At 42.4% G+C, this 18272-nt stretch overlaps 1 protein-coding gene across 2 annotated transcripts in view; it reads right to left on the bottom strand.

The window, feature by feature from the left end:
- Positions 1 to 278: 278 nt before the first annotated feature.
- The window catches only part of LOC143924950 (rho GDP-dissociation inhibitor 2-like), a 130770-nt gene continuing 112776 nt past the window's right edge, over positions 279 to 18272 (bottom strand). For both annotated transcript variants that reach the window (XM_077449490.1, XM_077449489.1), the window contains exons 4-6: positions 11164 to 11240; positions 3001 to 3064; positions 279 to 678 (exon numbers count right to left, since the gene is read on the bottom strand). In XM_077449490.1, coding sequence (XP_077305616.1) covers positions 479 to 678; positions 3001 to 3064; positions 11164 to 11240 — 341 coding nt within the window. In that variant the 3' untranslated portion in view covers positions 279 to 478. The remainder of the gene's footprint in view (positions 679 to 3000; positions 3065 to 11163; positions 11241 to 18272) is intronic.

The raw sequence follows: 18272 nt of genomic DNA, 5'->3' as shown, positions 1-18272 counted from the left end.
ACAACAGGAGCACAGCAGAAGGTCATACTCTTCCCTATTCTATCCAAAGTCAAAAGTGGAATCCCCCCCCCCCCCCCCTTTAAGCCACCAGCACTGATCCACAATTTAAATTTCGGTTTTGTGTGGAGCCACCCTTTCAAATATGTCCATTAATGTGCCCCAAGGTGAAAGATTCTCAGGCACGCATTAAAGAAGAGCTAAAAGTCTAAATCCAATAGGAATCCTACGTGTTCTGAATTTATTAGATTCGTCAAAAACCTTATAACGGTGACAAGAAGTTTGTTAAAGTTTTCTCTTTATTAAATAATGTCTTTACATGTTTGTATATTGTTTTTTTTTCTTAGAAACTACAAGAAAACAATTAGAAAACAGATGTAGAAACCATAATAAATCTTGTACAATTTTTAATATGCAGAATCATTATTTTCCCCTAATTAAGATGACAACAAAGTCATGGTGGGCTTTTTTTTTTCCTGATCTAGTCCTTCCACTCCTTTTTTATACTCAATTTCCACTCCCAGGACAAGTGGTCGGTTTTGTCGTCATCTGTGAAGAAGGACTTAATTGAATACGTCCCGCGGGCAAGCATTCCTTTCGGAGCCTCCTCTAGTGGCGTTAGGAATTCGTACGGTTCCACCCGAGGGCCATAACTGCCAACCATGTGCGTCTCTTTGTCAACTGTTGACAAAAAAAAGAAAAAATATTTTTTTCATTTTTATGATCTAGGTAAAGAGACCATATTGTTTTATATACTGTGTACATACACTGGAAAAAAAATGTCCCCATTACTAGATTTCCTTTATTCCTAGTCTGCTGACAACTGTACATTTTTGCATTTCATATCACTCTGTGGGGGAGATTTACTAAACTGGAGAGTGCAAAAATCTGGTGCAGCTCTGCGTAGCAACCAATCAGCTTCCAAGTTTCATCATGGCTATGAAATCGTGCACGTTCAACTCGCAAGATTTCAAAGCCGCATTTAATTCAGACTTTTCGGGGGTGAAATACATCTGTGCGGGTTCATGCAAAGAGGTCTATTGAAATCGCCCCTAAAGTGCCAAAATTAGTGCAGGAACTACTTTTGGAAAATCGGTGTGGCGCTCGCAAAGTGGGCGTCGCACCGACTGGGATGCTCCTATTGCCGGCAATAAGCTCCGAATTGACCTGTCAATTCGCATGTCAAGTCGCGCCAATGTGAACGAGGGCCCATAGTACAAGCTTAATTGAACAAGCTGAAGTTAGAAGCTGATTGGTTACCATGCACAGCTTCACCAGAATTTGCACTCTCCAGTTTTAGTAAATCAACCCTTGTGTCTCTCTGAGGGCCTGGAACGTACATACCTGCTTTCAGGAGCCACAACCAGCTGATCCAGAGCTGCAGTACACTGGTTCTTCCGAACTCCATCAACAGTCTACAAAGGACCATGCTGCTGGACAGTGCAAGTGTCCATGTCACCCAGGCAGTGAAATGAACACAGAGAGACAACTTGGGACACGGCGCATTAGGCCATCACAAATGTAGGTGTTTTGAGGCTTATAGAAGGCTGGACAACTATCAAGTCATTGCTAAAGCTGCTAAGAAACTGATTAGAACTAGACTATGGTGCTTCTGTTATGAACTTTAGCCACTTCCAGCCCAAGCCTATTCTGGAACTCCTCTCCTATGTAAAAATCATTTTTTTGCTAGAAAAGTCCCCAAAACGTATATATTTTTTTTTAGCAGGGGCCCTAGGGAATAACATGGCAGTTGTTGCAACTTTTTATGTCACATGGTATTTGTGCAGCAATTGTTTAAACGTGAAAACATTAAAGTTTAAAAAAAAAAACACCTTTAATGAAATCAAAAAAAATCAAAACATTAAAAAGTTAGCCCATTTTTTTGCATAATGTGTAAGATGTTATGCTGAGTAAATAGATACCAAACATGTCACGCTTTAAAATTGCGCACACTCTTGGAATGGCCCCAAACTTCAGTACTTACAACTCTACATAGGCGATGCTTTAACAATTTTTTACAGGTTGCCGGTTTAGAGTTATAGAGGTGGTCTTGGGATAGAATTATTGCTCTGGCTCTAACATTTGTGGGGATACCTCACATGTGGTTTGAACATAATTTACATATGTGGGCACGACGTATGTATGCAATCATTTCTGTGTGAAAGCATGCGGGGGCGAATTTAACATTATAAAAAAAAATGTATTGTTCATTTTATTTTATTTTATTTTTTGATCACTTCATTTCTATTACAAGGAATGTAAACATCCCTTGTAAAAGGAATAGGGCATGACACGTCCTCTGTCCATCTGACCTCAAGCATGGAAACTAAAAAAGAAAAAAAGCAATTTCTGCCTTTTCTGTTAAAAAAAAAAAAAAGAAAAGAAAAGGTTTACATCTGCCTAGACCGGACTTGACATCATAACGTTGCACCCGGCCTCCAAATGTCACAGAAATCTAAACAGCCAACACTGTTGGTGGAATCAGACTTCTGTCTTTTTCCAACCTGTGTAACTATATAACAGGGTGCCATCATTGGGCATCAGAATGGTAGCAGCAGATGGATGGAACTGGGGGTTATAGCTCCTGAAGTCTCAGATGGAAGAATTTTTTTACCTTAATGCATTTTATGTTTTATATTTTAAAACCTTCAGTATGCAGCTCCTGCCCCACCAAAATACTCTTACCCAAGTCCAGCGATGTGCATGAAAGCAGCTCTCCTGGGTCTCTGCCTCCCCACTGGCCATTGGCTACCACTGCTGTCATTTACTGCCAGCGAGGAGGGAGCGGGGGCGGGCCAGAGCCCCAGTCTTTTATCTTATGGACACACGGAGTGGGGCTCGAAGTGAGCATGCATGGGTGCCCCATAGCAAGTGGCTTGCTATGGGTGGACTCGGAGAAGAGAAGGAGCCAGCAACGACAGTGGGGGACTTGAGAAGAGAAGGGACTGCTCTGTGCAAGAATGTTACCCATTTCATGAATGTTATTTTTATCAAAAAAGTTACCTTTTATTCCTGTCTTGAAGGTATGCTGTACATATCTCAGCCCAGATACAATTTCCTTGTTCACCTAGAAGAAAAAGTAAAAAAACTGACTGTGAATAGAAAAGACCACCATGCATCAGCACTCAAGGGACCTGGGATACATTCAGGACCACCCGGTAATACCAAATACTTCAACCTCTCTCTCCTCAATCATCCGATACCTCAAGCACTTCCCATTATCCTATGGGTTTTTTTTTTTTTTTTTATTGTAAATTTCAATGTATGACACAAGTAACAAACAAATGCCCCCCTACCCCCACCTATAACTGGACTTCACAGCAAGGTGCACATGGAAGGGCAAACGCATAGAAGACAATAGGCTCTGTATTGTATGATATAACACAGAGCCTATTGGGCATACTCAGGTTCGTAAGAAATACAAAAACCAAACAAAACCAAAAAGTACACTCGGACCACATGAGTGGAGTAGATCACTAGGATTGCATACATACATTTAGGGTTCAGGACCATAATAAGGGACTATTGAGTAGAGGTCGACCGATATATCGGCCGATATTTGCCGTTTTTTTAAATAATCGGCATTGGCCGATTGTTCTGATAAAAAGCCAATTTAGAACTACAGTGGGACTTTGAAATGACTTCTGTATAGAAGTCAGTGTAAGTTGCCTGAGTCGTCATAGCAACTTCTTTCCTCCTCTCTGGGCAGACTGCCAAGAAAAGAACAGAAAGATACAATGTTTACACTTGAATGAATGAAGTCATCTCTGTGTGTAGAAGTTCTCAGTTTAACCATTTAAAGACTAAATCTTTTCTGACACTTGTTGCTTACAAGTAAAAATCCTGTATTTTCTGCCAGAAAATCACTTAGACCCCCCAAAAATTATATATATTTTTTTAGCAGAGATCCTAGGGAATAAAATAGCGGTTGTTGCAATATTTTATGTCACACGGCATTTGCACAGAGGTCTTTCAAATGCATTTTTTTGGGGAAAAAAAATACACTATTTAAAAATAAAATAAAAACAGTAAAGTTAGGCTTCATGCACACGAGACGCAGATGCAAATGCTGCTGGACACATGTTGAAACCGGCGTTTAGAAACGCGCGTTTTGCCGCGATTTAGCGGCGTTTTATCGCGTTTGCGTCTAGAAGCGTTTAGTTAAGCTAACATCATAGACCCTCCCCAGCTCAAAAAAACAGTATTATTAACTATTTCAGCAATTTTGTGAGACCAGAGTGAGTAGCAGCAGCTGTGAGAGCTGCAGTGTACTTGTATTTAGCGTGTCACTTGCCACGGCACCTGCCACAAGTTGTGGATTGTCCACTTGCCACAAGTTGTGGATTGTCCAACTGTCACGTCACCTGCCACAAGTTTTGGATTGTCCACTTGCCACGTCACTTGCCACAAGTTGGGGATTGTCCAACTGTCACATCACCTGCCACAAGTTGTGGATTGTCCACTTGCCACGTCACTTGCCACATCACCTGCCACGTCACTTGCCACGAGATGTGGATTGTCCACTTTCCACGTCATCTGCCATGCCACCTGCCACAAGCTGTGGATTGTCCACTTGCCACGTCACATGCCAGTCACCTGCCACAAGTTGTTGATTTTCCACTTGCCACGTCACCTGCCAGGTCACTTGCCACGTCACCTGCCAGGTCACTTGCCACGTCACCTGCCACAAGTTGTGGATTGTCCACTTTCCACGTCACTTGCCACTTCACCTGCCACAAGTTGTGGATTGTCCACTTGCCACGTCACTTGCCACCTGCCATGTCACTTGCCACAAGTTGTGGATTGTCCAATTGCAATTGTTTAAAATATTTTCTAATGGTTTTTCATCATTTGCAATCATTTTTGAGATTTTTAATGTAAAAAAAAAAGGTCACCTTTAAAAACGCATATAAACGCAAACGCGGCTAAACGCGGTGGCTGCGTTTTGCGTCTGAAACGTGGACATTTTTGCTTCTGAACGCATTTTTTTGCTTCTGGAAAAACGAGATTAAACGCAACTGCATAAAAACTGAAAAAAATGAGACTGTGTGCATGGACACATAGGATAACATTGAATGAGTTCAGGGACAGTTGAAAAAACTGTCCAACTGCATCTGAACGCGCGTTTAACTGCGTCTCGTGTGCATGAGGCTTTAGCCCATTTTTTTTTTCGTCCAAAAGTTTTGACTACCTGTTTTTATTTAATACATAGGGTTTTTTTTTTTTTATCTAAATCATACATACAAGTAAACTGATTGGAGGTTTGTTTTGTTTAATAAATGTTTAAATGTAAGAAATTTTCTGTATCACTTATGAAGACTGCTTTCACACTGGAGCGTTGATGGTAAAACGCAAGTTTTAGCGGCTCTTTACCATCATTTTAGCGGTGCTATTTGGCTGCTAGTGGGGCACATATAACCCAGCTAGCGACCAAGGAAGAGGTTAAATGCGCCCATGAAGCACTGCTGCCAAATCGCATTGCATGCGCTTCGGCAGTGGTGCCCTTTCATATCAATGGGCAGGAGTGGTGGAGGAGCGGTATACACCACTCCAAACGTGCTGCTTGCAGGACTTTTTTTTTTTTTAAGATCCTGCCAGCGCATCGCCTCAGTGTGAAAGCACTCTGTCTTTCACACAGACTGCAGGGGAGCCATTTTGCAGGCACTTTACAGGCGCTATTTTTAGCCCAAATGCACCTGAAAAACGCCCCAGTGGGAAAGGTGTGTTAGATCAAGGGGGATTAAAAAAAAAAAAAAAGGAAAAAAATCAATAAATAATAATAATAATAATAATAATAAATAAAATAAAATCGGCCTAAAAAAAAAAAAAAAAAAAAAAAAAAATCGGCATCATATATCGGCTATCGGCCGCCATGATTTTTAAATATCGGCATCGGCCAGAGAAAAACCCATATCGGTCGACCTCTACTATTGAGAAAAGCATTGTCCCAAGCATGTTCGACTAGTTTGATCAAACACAGAGAGCATATACATGAAGTACCTAAACTCTGGCGTAACTACCACACACCGGTACACCGATTAGTCATCAGCAATAGAATCTGCATTAGTGAGCAGGGATTCAACCCAAATATCCCAAATTTTATGGAACTTCTGGACACAACCACGTGACAGATAGATGGCCTTGTAGAGTGGTAAAGCTAGATTGACCAAACATTTCCAGAAATTAATTGATGGTGCTGAGGAGGATTTCCACATAAGTACAATAGCTTTGCATGCATAATAAAAGTAATAAACCACATTCTAGAGTTCTAGAGGCCCGACAAGGAGCCAAAGGGTCAAGTAGTCCTACCAGACACACCTCTACTTTTAGTGGAATCTGAATAGTGGAGATAGATAGAATAAATAAAACCACATCCTTCCAGAAAATTTTAATCTGAGGATACTGCCAGAAAATATGGATGAAGAACACCTCCAGCAGGAGGCTGGGGCAGATGGATACATCCTTTGCAGGTGTATGGGGGTGAGGTAAACTATGTAGGATTTTGAACTGGATTAATCTATCTTTGGTGGACACCAATTGAGAAAAGGAGCATTCCCACATCTCCTCGCAATCTTCCGTGTCTAAGTCGGGAAAGTCAACTAACCATTTGGTTGTGAGAGATTCGAGCCCCGTATCGATCAAGGGTAGCAATTATTTGTAGATAGTAGACAGAGGTTTTACCATGAACTTGTCTCCGAGGACACCTTCAAGACCTGAAGTATAAAAGGCAACTTGGTGGTTCTCAAATTGGGAATTAAAAGCATGTCTTATGCCGTGTACACACGACCGGACTTTGACAGCTCTGACGGAATGAATCCGCCAGACAATTCAATTGTGTGTGGGCCTCATCAGACCTTTGATGTCTAAAAATCAGACAGACTTTAGATTTAGAACATGTTTCAAATCTGACAGACTCGAGTCCGGTCGAAAAAGCCGTTCGTCTGTATGCTAATCTGACGGACGAAAACCGACGCTAGGGCAGCTATTGGCTACGAACTTCCTTATTCTAGTCTGGTCGTATGTCATCGCGTTCAAATTTGCCGAACTTTGGTGTGATTGTGTGTGGCCAAGTCCGTTAGTTCGGAAAGTCTGTCAGAACTCCGGTGAAAAGTCAGTCGGGAACACCATCGGACCTAGTCTGCCGTAAAGTCCGGTTGTGTGTACGCGGCATAAATTGCAAGAATCTGAACAGATATGAGTTAAGCAAACAATGCTGATGTTTTAACCTGTCAAAAGTCTGCAACTGGCACTCGGAACAGATCTGAACCAGAAATTTGATGCCTTTGTTTACCCAAACATTTGGATTGGGGATTGACAAACTCCGACAGCTCAGGATTAAATCACAATGGGGTGTGTTGGGAAATGTGCCCAGGAGAGTTATCAGTCGACCACACTTTTAAGACAGTTTTCAGATATAAGGTTCCTTAATGGTTCATAGGATCCCAGACAAGCTGTCTCCAAAACTACCACCGCATTAGACTCATCTGCTTGTAGCCAATTATGGGCATGTGTCAGCAGGACAGCCAACAAGTACTTGTAGAGGTTAGGGCAAGCCAGGCCTCCTTCATAACCACCAATTTAATCTCAGCTGACTTGGGCTCCAGAGAAAACATAACAAATTAGTATCAATAAGGCAAAAAACTTTTTGGGGTATCCACACAGTGGAATGTCCAAGTACATAAAGAAATGCAGGTAAGAGCTTAATTTTAAATAGATGAATTTGCTCAATCAGGAAGATGGGGAGATGCAACCAATCCTTCAGCCTAGCTTTCATGGTTTGTATTAACGGGGCCACATTTTATGGACAGTAATCAGAGGTGGATGGCGAAATATAGATACCAAGGTTTTGATCTTATTGGTCCATATTAATGGGAGATTACGGAGTGCTAGAAGCGTGGCTGCAATATCAACAGGTAATCTTTGGGATTTATCCCGGTTATCTTTAAGGCCAGAGTAGTCGGTGAAACCAGAGAGAATACACAGGGCCTCTTTAAGAGAAGGACTGGGGTCATTCAGAAATAAAATAAGGTCATCTGCCTACATACCTCTAACAGGGTTTACAAGTCCTACGATTTACCTAGTAAATATTTATGACCCTGATGTACTTATTCTGCAGTATACTCTGGCGATATCCGCTCTCCTTATCACCATCAGGTACACTTTTCATGCTGGCCTCCTAGTGAAGAAATCGCTGACCGGCCAACTCTGGCTACATCATTTTTGAGTCACTGACCTGGAATAGGCTTGCAGCAAATAAAAATTGGATACGTTTAGTATCTCTATAATTCTGGGTCAGTGACTCAAAGGATTAAAAGCAATGTATCAGCACTACAGCCAGACATGTAGAATTTCTAGACGGAAAAGTCAGCAACTGAAAATGCTTTAAAGAAGCAAAATCCACATACAGTTCCTTGAAAAAGTATTCATACCCCTTGAAATTTTCCTCATTTTGTCACGTTACTCTTAAAAAAATAAATGTATTTTATTGGGATTTTATAGACACACAAAAGTGGCACATAATTGTGAAGCGCAAGGGAAATTATAAATGGGTCTCAATTTTTGTTTTACAAATCAATGTGAAACGTGTAGCATGCATTGTATTTAGCCTCCCTGAGTCAATACTTTGTAGAACCTCCTTTTGCTGTAATTTCAGTTGCAAGTCTTTTGGGGATGTCTCTACCAGCTTTGCACATCTAGAGAATGACATTTCTGCCCATTCTTCTTTGCAGAATAGCTCAAGCTCTGTCAGATTGGATGGAGAGCGTCTGTGCGCAGCAATTTTCAAGTCTTGCCACAGATTCTCAATTGGATTTAGGTCTGGACTTTAACTGGGATATTCTAATAAATGAATATTCTTTGATCTAAACGATTCCATTGTAGCTCCGGCTGTATGTTTAAGGTCTTTGTTCTGCTGGAAGGTGAACCTCCACCCCAGTCTCAAGTCTTTTGCAGACTCTAGTTTACACTTGCTTCAAACCATGGCTTTGGACACACTTTGTTAAAGCTCTCTGAACCCCAGTCAAAGCTCCTGTCACTAAATAAAATGGTTAGCTTACAGTCCTGTTTAAACCTTGCTTTTGCTTGGTGCTTAGATGAGGCTTCGGTGGGTCTTCGATAAGGCTTTGGTGGAGCTTCAATGGGGCTTCGGTGAGGCTTCAAGCGAGCTTTGCCATAGACTTCTATGGAGGCTTTGAACCACCACTAAAGCTACATGGGGTATAATTTTTTAAGCAAAATTGAAGCAAAGCAAAGCAAGGTGTAAACAGGACCGTAAACTAACCGTTTTATTTTAGTGAAAGGAGCTTTGACTGGCATTCAGAGCTTTAACAAAGCCTGTCCAAAGCCATGTTTTTAAGCAAGTGTAATGTATATGTTGAAGCCAGAGCAAGTGTAAATGAGCCCTAACAGGTTTTCTTCTAATATTGCCCTGTATTTGGCTCCAGTCATCTTCCCATCAACTCTGACCAGCTTCCCTGTCCCTGCTGAAGAAAAGCATCCCCACAACATGATGCTGCCACCACCATGGTTTATGGTGGAGATGAGGTGTTCAGGGTGATGTGCAGTGTTCGTTTTCTGCCACACATAGTGTTTTGCTTTTAGGCCAAAAAGTAAAATTTTGGTCTCATCGGACCAGAGCACCTTCTTCCACATGTTTGCTGTGTCCCCCACATCTCTTCTCGCAAACTGCAAATAGGACTTTTCAAGGCTTTCTTTCAACAATTGCTTTCTTCTTGGCACTCTTCTATAAAGGGCAGATTTGTGGAGAGATGACTAATAGTTGTCCTGTGGACAGATTCTCCCACCTGAGCTGTGGATCTCTGCAGCTCCTCCAGAGTTACCATGGACCTCTTGGCTGCTTCTCTGATTAATGTTCTCCTTGCCCGGCCTGTCAGTTTAGGTGGACGGCCATGTCTTGGTAGGTTTGCAGTTGTGCCATACTATTTCCATATCGGATTGATTGAACAGTGCTCTGTGAGATGTTCAAAGCTTGGGATATTTTTTTTTTTCTTATAACCTAACCCTGCTTTAAACTTCTCCACAACAATGTATGGTCAAACAGATACACTGACAGGTCTGCAGGAGACCTGCATGGCACCAGCAATCTACCAAATGCTTTAGAGGCTCCAGAAACCCAAAAATAATAAATGCACATTTTTTTTACCTGCAAAAAAAAAATGTGCATTTATTATTTTTTGTTAAAAGGTGAAAGATATGTCAGGTGCAATGTGTGTAAAGTGTGCTGCTTTTACTAATATATCTCTAAGTTTCTAATCTTTTCTTTGCAGGGATGATAAACAGAGAGATTGTTCCCTCTGTACAGAGCTCTGTGTTGAATGTCAACACAGAGCTTTGGGCTGTGACTGTACACTGCCAATCAGCAGGTCCTGGCCCGTGAATCATTGGCCTGGACTTGCTGAAAGGCTCCCGCTGTGCCACCCGATACCTGAAAGTAGGCAGACACGTATGGGTAGGTCGCTTTGCCTACAGCAGCCGCCTGCAGGCAGGGGGTTATTGAGTGGTTTATATACTACAGTGGGTTCTGCTTCGTTGCTTTACTACAAAGTAACTTAAAAGATACCATGCAAAACACTCACACATATTGGTAGAATAGAAAACTACTGCTATGGATATGCACAAATGCAGTATCCTCGGTTTCTTGGGAATGGTACACTTTAACAATTGATTTAAACCCCACCCAACATTAATGTCCCTGGTTCTCTGTGAACTGACAGGCAGTCTATTGGTGCGTTCCAAAAAAATAACAGCATTCGCTACTGATGACAATCACATTTTCACAGGTATCCTTTCGAGCATGAGCCGCGGGTATTGACGCCACGGCTGGGGTTCCCTCCTCCTCCCCGTGTCGCCAGGCCAGTAAGAGAGCGGAACGCATGTGCAGTAGGGTTCCCGGCATGAAGCCAAAAGGCTATACTGCCGGGTACCCTTACCCGCAATGGCGGCGGCAGCAGCACCTGACAGCTGATGGACTCCAGGACAGGTAAGTGTCCTATTGTTAAAAGCCAGCAGCTGCAGTATGTGTAGCTGCTGATTTAAAAAAATTTTGTTTTTGGACAGACCTCTGCTTTAAGCACACCCATCGCACACTGATCAGTCGGTAAATTCTAATCAACTTCGTGTTTTGGCTTTCATTTTTTTACACCTTACCTTAAATGTAATTTTAACCCTGTAACTGGAAGCCTCCTTCAGGACGTAGGTGTGATCTTTCAATGTTCCTACATTGCCTGTAAATATAAATTAGCATCAGTTAATGCAATACATACAGATACATATTAAATTATAGGCGGTAAACCCATACTGGGGCTAGCACTGTGTCGTTGGGACAGCAGGGTCTTTATTCTTATCCAAGAATGTTTTCTGTGACATTGAAATGGGCATAAAGTAACAACAGACAAAGCTGACAAAGACATGCAACTATGTTGTACATATTCAGTCAAAAGGAATAGATACACATAGAAGGAATGTATCACATCGGCAACTGGCAAGTTATTAAGTTGCAGAAAACAAATGAAACCTCAATTACAGACTGTAGCAGTGGGGTCTTTCTGAAGGTGGTTCGCCAAATCTTGAATAGATTTAAACCCAAAACCAATTTTTTTTTTTAAAATTAGGAGGTGCAACGAATGGAAGTTTTGGTGCCGAAAGTGAAAAAGCAGGATGCACTTGGCCGAAAACGACCGTTTAAAAAAAAAAAGATTTATATTTTTATATATAATTGTATTATAGTCAACTTTTTAATATCATCAATTTAAATTAATATGAATTTATCGTCGGCCATTATTGTCACATTTAGCGCCAGAAAAGCTCAAGAAAAATGTATTCCTTTAAATTCTATGATTGTCTGCACACTTCCATTGTGGTGTTAAAATTATTGTAAAGAATCGTTTTTTCTTTTGTTTTAAATAACAAACATGTTATACTTCCCTCCACTGTGCAGCTTGTCTTGCACAGAGTGGCTCCGATCATCCTCCTCTGGGGTCCCCCGGCGGCTCCTCCCCGCATCAGATAACCCCCTAGGCCAGTGATGGCGAACCTCGGCACCCCAGATGTTTTGGAACTACATTTCCCATGAAGCTCCTGCACTTTGCGGTGTAAGAGAGCATCATGGGAAATGTAGTTCCAAAACATCTGGGGTGCCGAGGTTCGCCATCACTGGCCTAGGAGAAGCACTCTCCTGAGGGAGGCTACCTTATGGGTGGTCTCCAGAGTCCAGCATTTGCGTCCACAGACACGAATGCCGATCTTGGCCCTGCCCCCGCGTCATTGGATTTGACTGACAGCAGCGGGAGCCTATGGCTGTGCTGCCATCGATCTATCCAATCAAGAACCGGGACCCCGTGGAGAGAGCAAGAGCGAGCGTCCCCGCCGAACAGATGAAGGGGCTTGGGTAAGTAAAAAGGGGGGGGGGGGGGTGGGTGGTCGGTCACTGCCAGGTGTTTTTTCACCTTAATACATAGGGTGCATTAAGGTAAAAAACACAAGGGTTTACAACCCCTTTAAAAATCCTGCTTGCTGCATTTTTGGTCAGAAAAAAAAAAAAACACGACAGGGACCTCCCAGTTTAAAAGCATTGGAGACGCAGCAAGAACGTATCATTAACGCACCCATATTACGGTTTTGAGTCACATCCTATGAAAAACACACCATAAAGCACAGTAAAATTGTGGTAAAATTTGTGAATTTAGGGTGCCGATAATTTTTCTCCGATTGGCCGCTTGCCAAAAATACATATTTTAGGCCGAAATTTCAAAGAGTCAATGTTGCTCACGAAAGAAAGAAAGAAAGAAAAGAAAAGAAAAGAAAAGAAAAGAAAAGAAAAGAAAAGAAAAGAAAAGAAAAGAAAAGAAAAGAAAAGAAAAGAAAAGAAAAGAAAAGAAAAGAAAAGAAAAGAAAAGAAAAGAAAAGAAAAGAAAAGAAAAGAAAAGAAAAGAAAAGAAAAAAAAAAAGAAAGAAAGAAAGAAAGAAAGAAAGAAAGAAAGAAAGAAAGAAAGAAAGAAAGAAAGAAAGAAAGAAAGAAAGAAAGAAAGAAAGAAAGAAAAAAAAAGGAAAAGAAAGAAAAAAAAAAGAGAAAAAAAGAAAGAAAGAAAAAGAAAGAAAAAGAAAAAGAAAGAAAAAGAAAGAAAAAAAAAGAAAAAGAAAAAAAAAAGAAACAAAAAGAAAAAGGATAAATACCCATCTATTTTCAGGGGAAAAAAATAGCATTTTGTTTTTTCCCTGGAGCCTGCAGAGCATTGCACCTGTGATCAATGGATAATGGGAGCATGGTCAGGCTCTTGCACACACAGCCTAGTCCTCTCTGCTCTCACCTCCGAACAGGCAGACAGTTGCTGAGCTATAAGCCATGTGAATGAATTACTAGCCTGCTGAATCTTATCTTGACTGTGTAAACTACCACTACCATTTATCCACTATTTTATGGAGAAGAACAAAAGGTAGACAATCATGGCTGCCTACAGAGATAAATAGAATTAAGGACAGGTAAGCTGCAAAAAATGTAATTTGTGTTGTTGGGTTTAGATACATTCCAGGTCCTAAATATTTTCCATAAAATATGTGTGTAGGTTTTATGACTAGCATGTAATAATAATGAAATCACACCAACACAGAACAATGGAGCACTGTTTTTATATACAGTATATAGCCAACATCTGTGTTTAATAAGGTACATGTTCCTATAATTTAGTACATTTTGACATCATATGGTATTTAGCCTGTTAGTACTTGTTGGTTTTTAAACTCATTTTATAGTGAGTCTGGTGATTCAAAGTGTCACTAAACCCACATCATTAAAAAAAAAAAAAAAAAAAAAAAAAAAGAAAGAAGGAAGAATAAAATGTCGTATTACATGCCGTTCATACTCGGTCACTATGAGACTTGTTTTCTGTATTCCGGTTGATCCTGCTGTTCACCATCTCCCCCTTCAGTCCATGTCCCCCAATGCAGCTAGGGATTTTGCAGAGCAGTGTTGGCAGCTCTGCACATGCGTCAAACATGTGGGCGTACACACAGTGATAAATCACAGCCCACTCCCCCCTCCTCCTCCATGTCCACTAAGAAGCTAAACACAATGGGGGTGGGATTTTACATGTAGATCAATGGAGGCTTCACCTCCCTCTTATTTGAAGACACAGGCTGGAGGGGCGTGACAGCCTGTGACTGACAGGAAGCTACCCACACCATGTTATTGCCAAAAAATAATAAAGATTTGATTTCAAATATACACTCACTGGCCACTTTATTAGGTACACCTGTTCAATTGCTCGGTGCTAAATCAGCCAATCACATGGCAGTAACTTAATGCATTTAAGCATCTAGACGTGGTGAAGATGACTTGCTGAAGTTCAAACTGAGCAATCGGAATGGGGTAAAAAAGGGGATTTAAGTGACTTTGAACATGGCATGGTTGTTGGTGCCAGACGGTTGGTCTGAGTATTTTAAAAAACTGCTGGTCTCCCAGGATTTTCCGAAAAATCATCTCTTGGGTTTACAGAGAATGGTCCAAAAAAAAAAAAAGAGAAAATATCCAGTGAGTGGCAGTTGTGTGGAGGAAAATACCTTGTTTTGGTCAGAGGAGAATGGGCAGACTGGTTTGAGATGATAGAAAGACAACAGTAACTCAAATAACCACTCATTACACCCAAGGTATGCAGAATACTATTCTCTGAATGCACAACACATTGAACCTTGAAGCAGATGGGCTACAGCAGCAGCAGACCACACCGGGTGCCACTTCTGTCAGCTAAGAACAAGAAACGGAGGCTACAATTCGCACAGGATCACCAAAATGTGTTAATAGAAGATTTGGAAAACATTGCCTGGTCTGATGAGTTTCGATTTCAGCTGCAACATTAAGACGATCGGGTCAGAATTTGGTGTAAACATGAAAGCATGGATCCATCCTGCCTTGTATCAATGGTTCAGGCTGGTGGGGGTGGTTTAGTGGTGCGGGAGATATTTTCTTGGCACACTTTGGACCCCTTAGTACCAATTGAGCATTGTTTAAAGTATTGTTGCTGGCCATGTCCATCCCTTTATGACTACAGTGTCCCCATCTTCTGATGGCTCCTTCCAGCAGGATAATGCCCCACGTCACAAAGCTCCAATCATCTCACCACTGGACAATGAGGTCCCTGTACTCCAATGGCCTCCACAGTCACCACATCTCAATCCAATAGAACGCCTTTGGGATGTGGTGGAACGGGAGATTCGCATCATGGCTGTGCAGCCGACAAATCTGCAGCAACTGCGTGATGTTATCATGTCACTATGGATCAACATTTCTAAGCAATGTTTCCAACACCTTGTTGAATGCTACAAAGAATGAAGACAGTTCTGCAGGCAAAAGAGGGGCCAACCCAAGGTGTACCTAATAAAATGTCTGGAGAGTGGATATTTGTAGGACGATTTTAAACAGTTTATTGATAATATTTTTTCTCTGTATACCTAAGGCTCTCTTTTATTTTGAACATGTGACCAGCAGCAGAGGACTAGAAGCTCCTCCTGCTTATGTTTCCCTGCAGACAGGCTGGGAGAGAGCCGGGTCAGGTGACATCTCTATATCATTTAGGAAAAAGGTACTTAGATTTTTATTACAATAAGTGCCATCATCCATATACAGAAATAGAAGGGACAATGTAAATTAAACAGTGTCTTTAGTATTACTTTAAATTTGAAACCTAAAATGTACTCCTAAAAAATGCTACTCCTGGTTAATGTACAGCAATTTACATCAGTCTGTGGTCCTTCAGAAGTGTACAAAACCAATGCCGCACACATTATAACCAACGCGTTGCGACAGCAAGTACCCTGCTTTGGAACTGCTGGAAGAAACCCCACAGAAAACCTATCATGGACTTTAGTGCTCCAAGACAAGACAGCCGACTAACCAAAGCAAGAGAGAGAGTTCACCAGTTATCCAAGGCAAAAGAACTGACCCACCCATAGTGCTCCAAGGCAAAAGAAACTGACCAATCATAGTGCTCCGAGGCAAGAGAGCTGATCAATCATAGTGCTCCGAGGCAACAAAAAAAAATTACCGCCCATAGTGCTCCAAGGCAAGAGAGAGCTGACAAATCATAGTGCTCCGAGGCAACAAAAAAAAATTACCGCCCATAGTGCTCCAAGGCAAGAGAGAGCTGACAAATCATGGTGCTCCAAGGCAAGAGAGCTGACCAATCATAGTGCTCCAAGGCAAAAAAACAATGACCGCCCATAGTGCTCCAAGGCAAGAGAGAGCTGACCAATCATAGTGCTCCAAGGCAAGAGAGCTGGCCAATCATAGTGCTCCAAGGCAAGAGAGCTGGCCAATCATAGTGCTCCAAGGCAAGAGAGCTGGCCAATCATAGTGCTCCAAGGCAAGAGAGCTGGCCAATCATAGTGCTCCAAGGCAAGAGAGCTGGCCAATCATAGTGCTCCAAGGCAAGAGAGCTGGCCAATCATAGTGCTCCAAGGCAAGAGAGCTGGCCAATCATAGTGCTCCAAGGCAAGAGAGCTGGCCAATCATAGTGCTCCAAGGCAAGAGAGCTGGCCAATCATAGTGCTCCAAGGCAAGAGAGCTGACCAATCATAGTGCTCCAAGGCAAGAGAGCTGACCAATCATAGTGCTCCAAGGCAAGAGAGCTGACCAATCATAGTGCTCCAAGGCAAGAGAGCTGACCAATCATAGTGCTCCAAGGCAAGAGAGCTGACCAATCATAGTGCTCCAAGGCAAGAGAGCTGGCCAATCATAGTGCTCCAAGGCAAGAGAGCTGACCAATCATAGTGCTCCAAGGCAAGAGAGCTGACCAATCATAGTGCTCAAAGGCAAGAGAGCTGACCAATCATAGTGCTCCAAGGCAAGAGAGCTGGCCAATCATAGTGCTCAAAGGCAAGAGAGCTGACCAATCATAGTGCTCCAAGGCAAGAGAGCTGGCCAATCATAGTGCTCCAAGGCAAGAGAGCTGGCCAATCATAGTGCTCCAAGGCAAGAGAGCTGGCCAATCATAGTGCTCCAAGGCAAGAGAGCTGACCAATCATAGTGCTCCAAGGCAAGAGAGCTGACCAATCATAGTGCTCCAAGGCAAGAGAGCTGACCAATCATAGTGCTCCAAGGCAAGAGAGCTGACCAATCATAGTGCTCCAAGGCAAGAGAGCTGACCAATCATAGTGCTCCAAGGCAAGAGAGCTGACCAATCATAGTGCTCCAAGGCAAGAGAGCTGGCCAATCATAGTGCTCCAAGGCAAGAGAGCTGGCCAATCATAGTGCTCCAAGGCAAGAGAGCTGACCAATCATAGTGCTCCAAGGCAAGAGAGCTGACCAATCATAGTGCTCCAAGGCAAGAGAGCTGACCAATCATAGTGCTCCAAGGCAAGAGAGCTGGCCAATCATAGTGCTCCAAGGCAAGAGAGCTGGCCAATCATAGTGCTCCAAGGCAAGAGAGCTGGCCAATCATAGTGCTCCAAGGCAAGAGAGCTGACCAATCATAGTGCTCCAAGGCAAGAGAGCTGACCAATCATAGTGCTCCAAGGCAAGAGAGCTGACCAATCATAGTGCTCCAAGGCAAGAGAGCTGGCCAATCATAGTGCTCCAAGGCAAGAGAGCTGGCCAATCATAGTGCTCCAAGGCAAGAGAGCTGGCCAATCATAGTGCTCCAAGGCAAGAGAGCTGACCAATCCTAGTGCTCCAAGGCAAGAGAGCTGACCAATCATAGTGCTCCAAGGCAAGAGAGCTTACCAATCATAGTGCTCCAAGGCAAGAGAGCTTACCAATCATAGTGCTCCAAGGCAAGAGAGCTGGCCAATCATAGTGCTCCAAGGCAAGAGAGCTGGCCAATCATAGTGCTCCAAGGCAAGAGAGCTGACCAATCATAGTGCTCCAAGGCAAGAGAGCTGACCAATCATAGTGCTCCAAGGCAACAGCACTGACCAAACTACTGTGCTTTTTAGCAACCCTGCAGTTTGCTGCACTTAATTGGGCCTGCATATATTAGCATGACCGTTCCACTCGCAAGAAAAGACTTGGGCCTGGAATTCTTTTTGACTGCTTTTGATTTATTTTTCAGGAAAGATGGGTAAAGCAACCTCTGCACTCCAGCTGGTGTGAAACTACAAATCCTATCATGGTCCGGCCTCTGGGAGTCAAGTTTGTGGTCGTCAGAGTTTTGCAATAGGACTTGTAGCTCAACAAAAGTTGGAGTGCCAAGGTCAAGGTTGCCTGCCTGCTCGCCCATGGGCTAAAGTCCAATTATTGCAATATAAAAGTAATATAACAGGCTTTT

The sequence above is a fragment of the Lithobates pipiens genome, unplaced genomic scaffold (assembly GCF_037356315.1).
Source record: "Lithobates pipiens isolate NorthernLeopardFrog02 unplaced genomic scaffold, aLitPip1_a1.2 Scaffold_22, whole genome shotgun sequence".
In the NCBI taxonomy this organism is placed as follows: Eukaryota; Metazoa; Chordata; class Amphibia; order Anura; family Ranidae; genus Lithobates; species Lithobates pipiens.
This window is presented reverse-complemented; position numbering and strand designations above follow the sequence as displayed.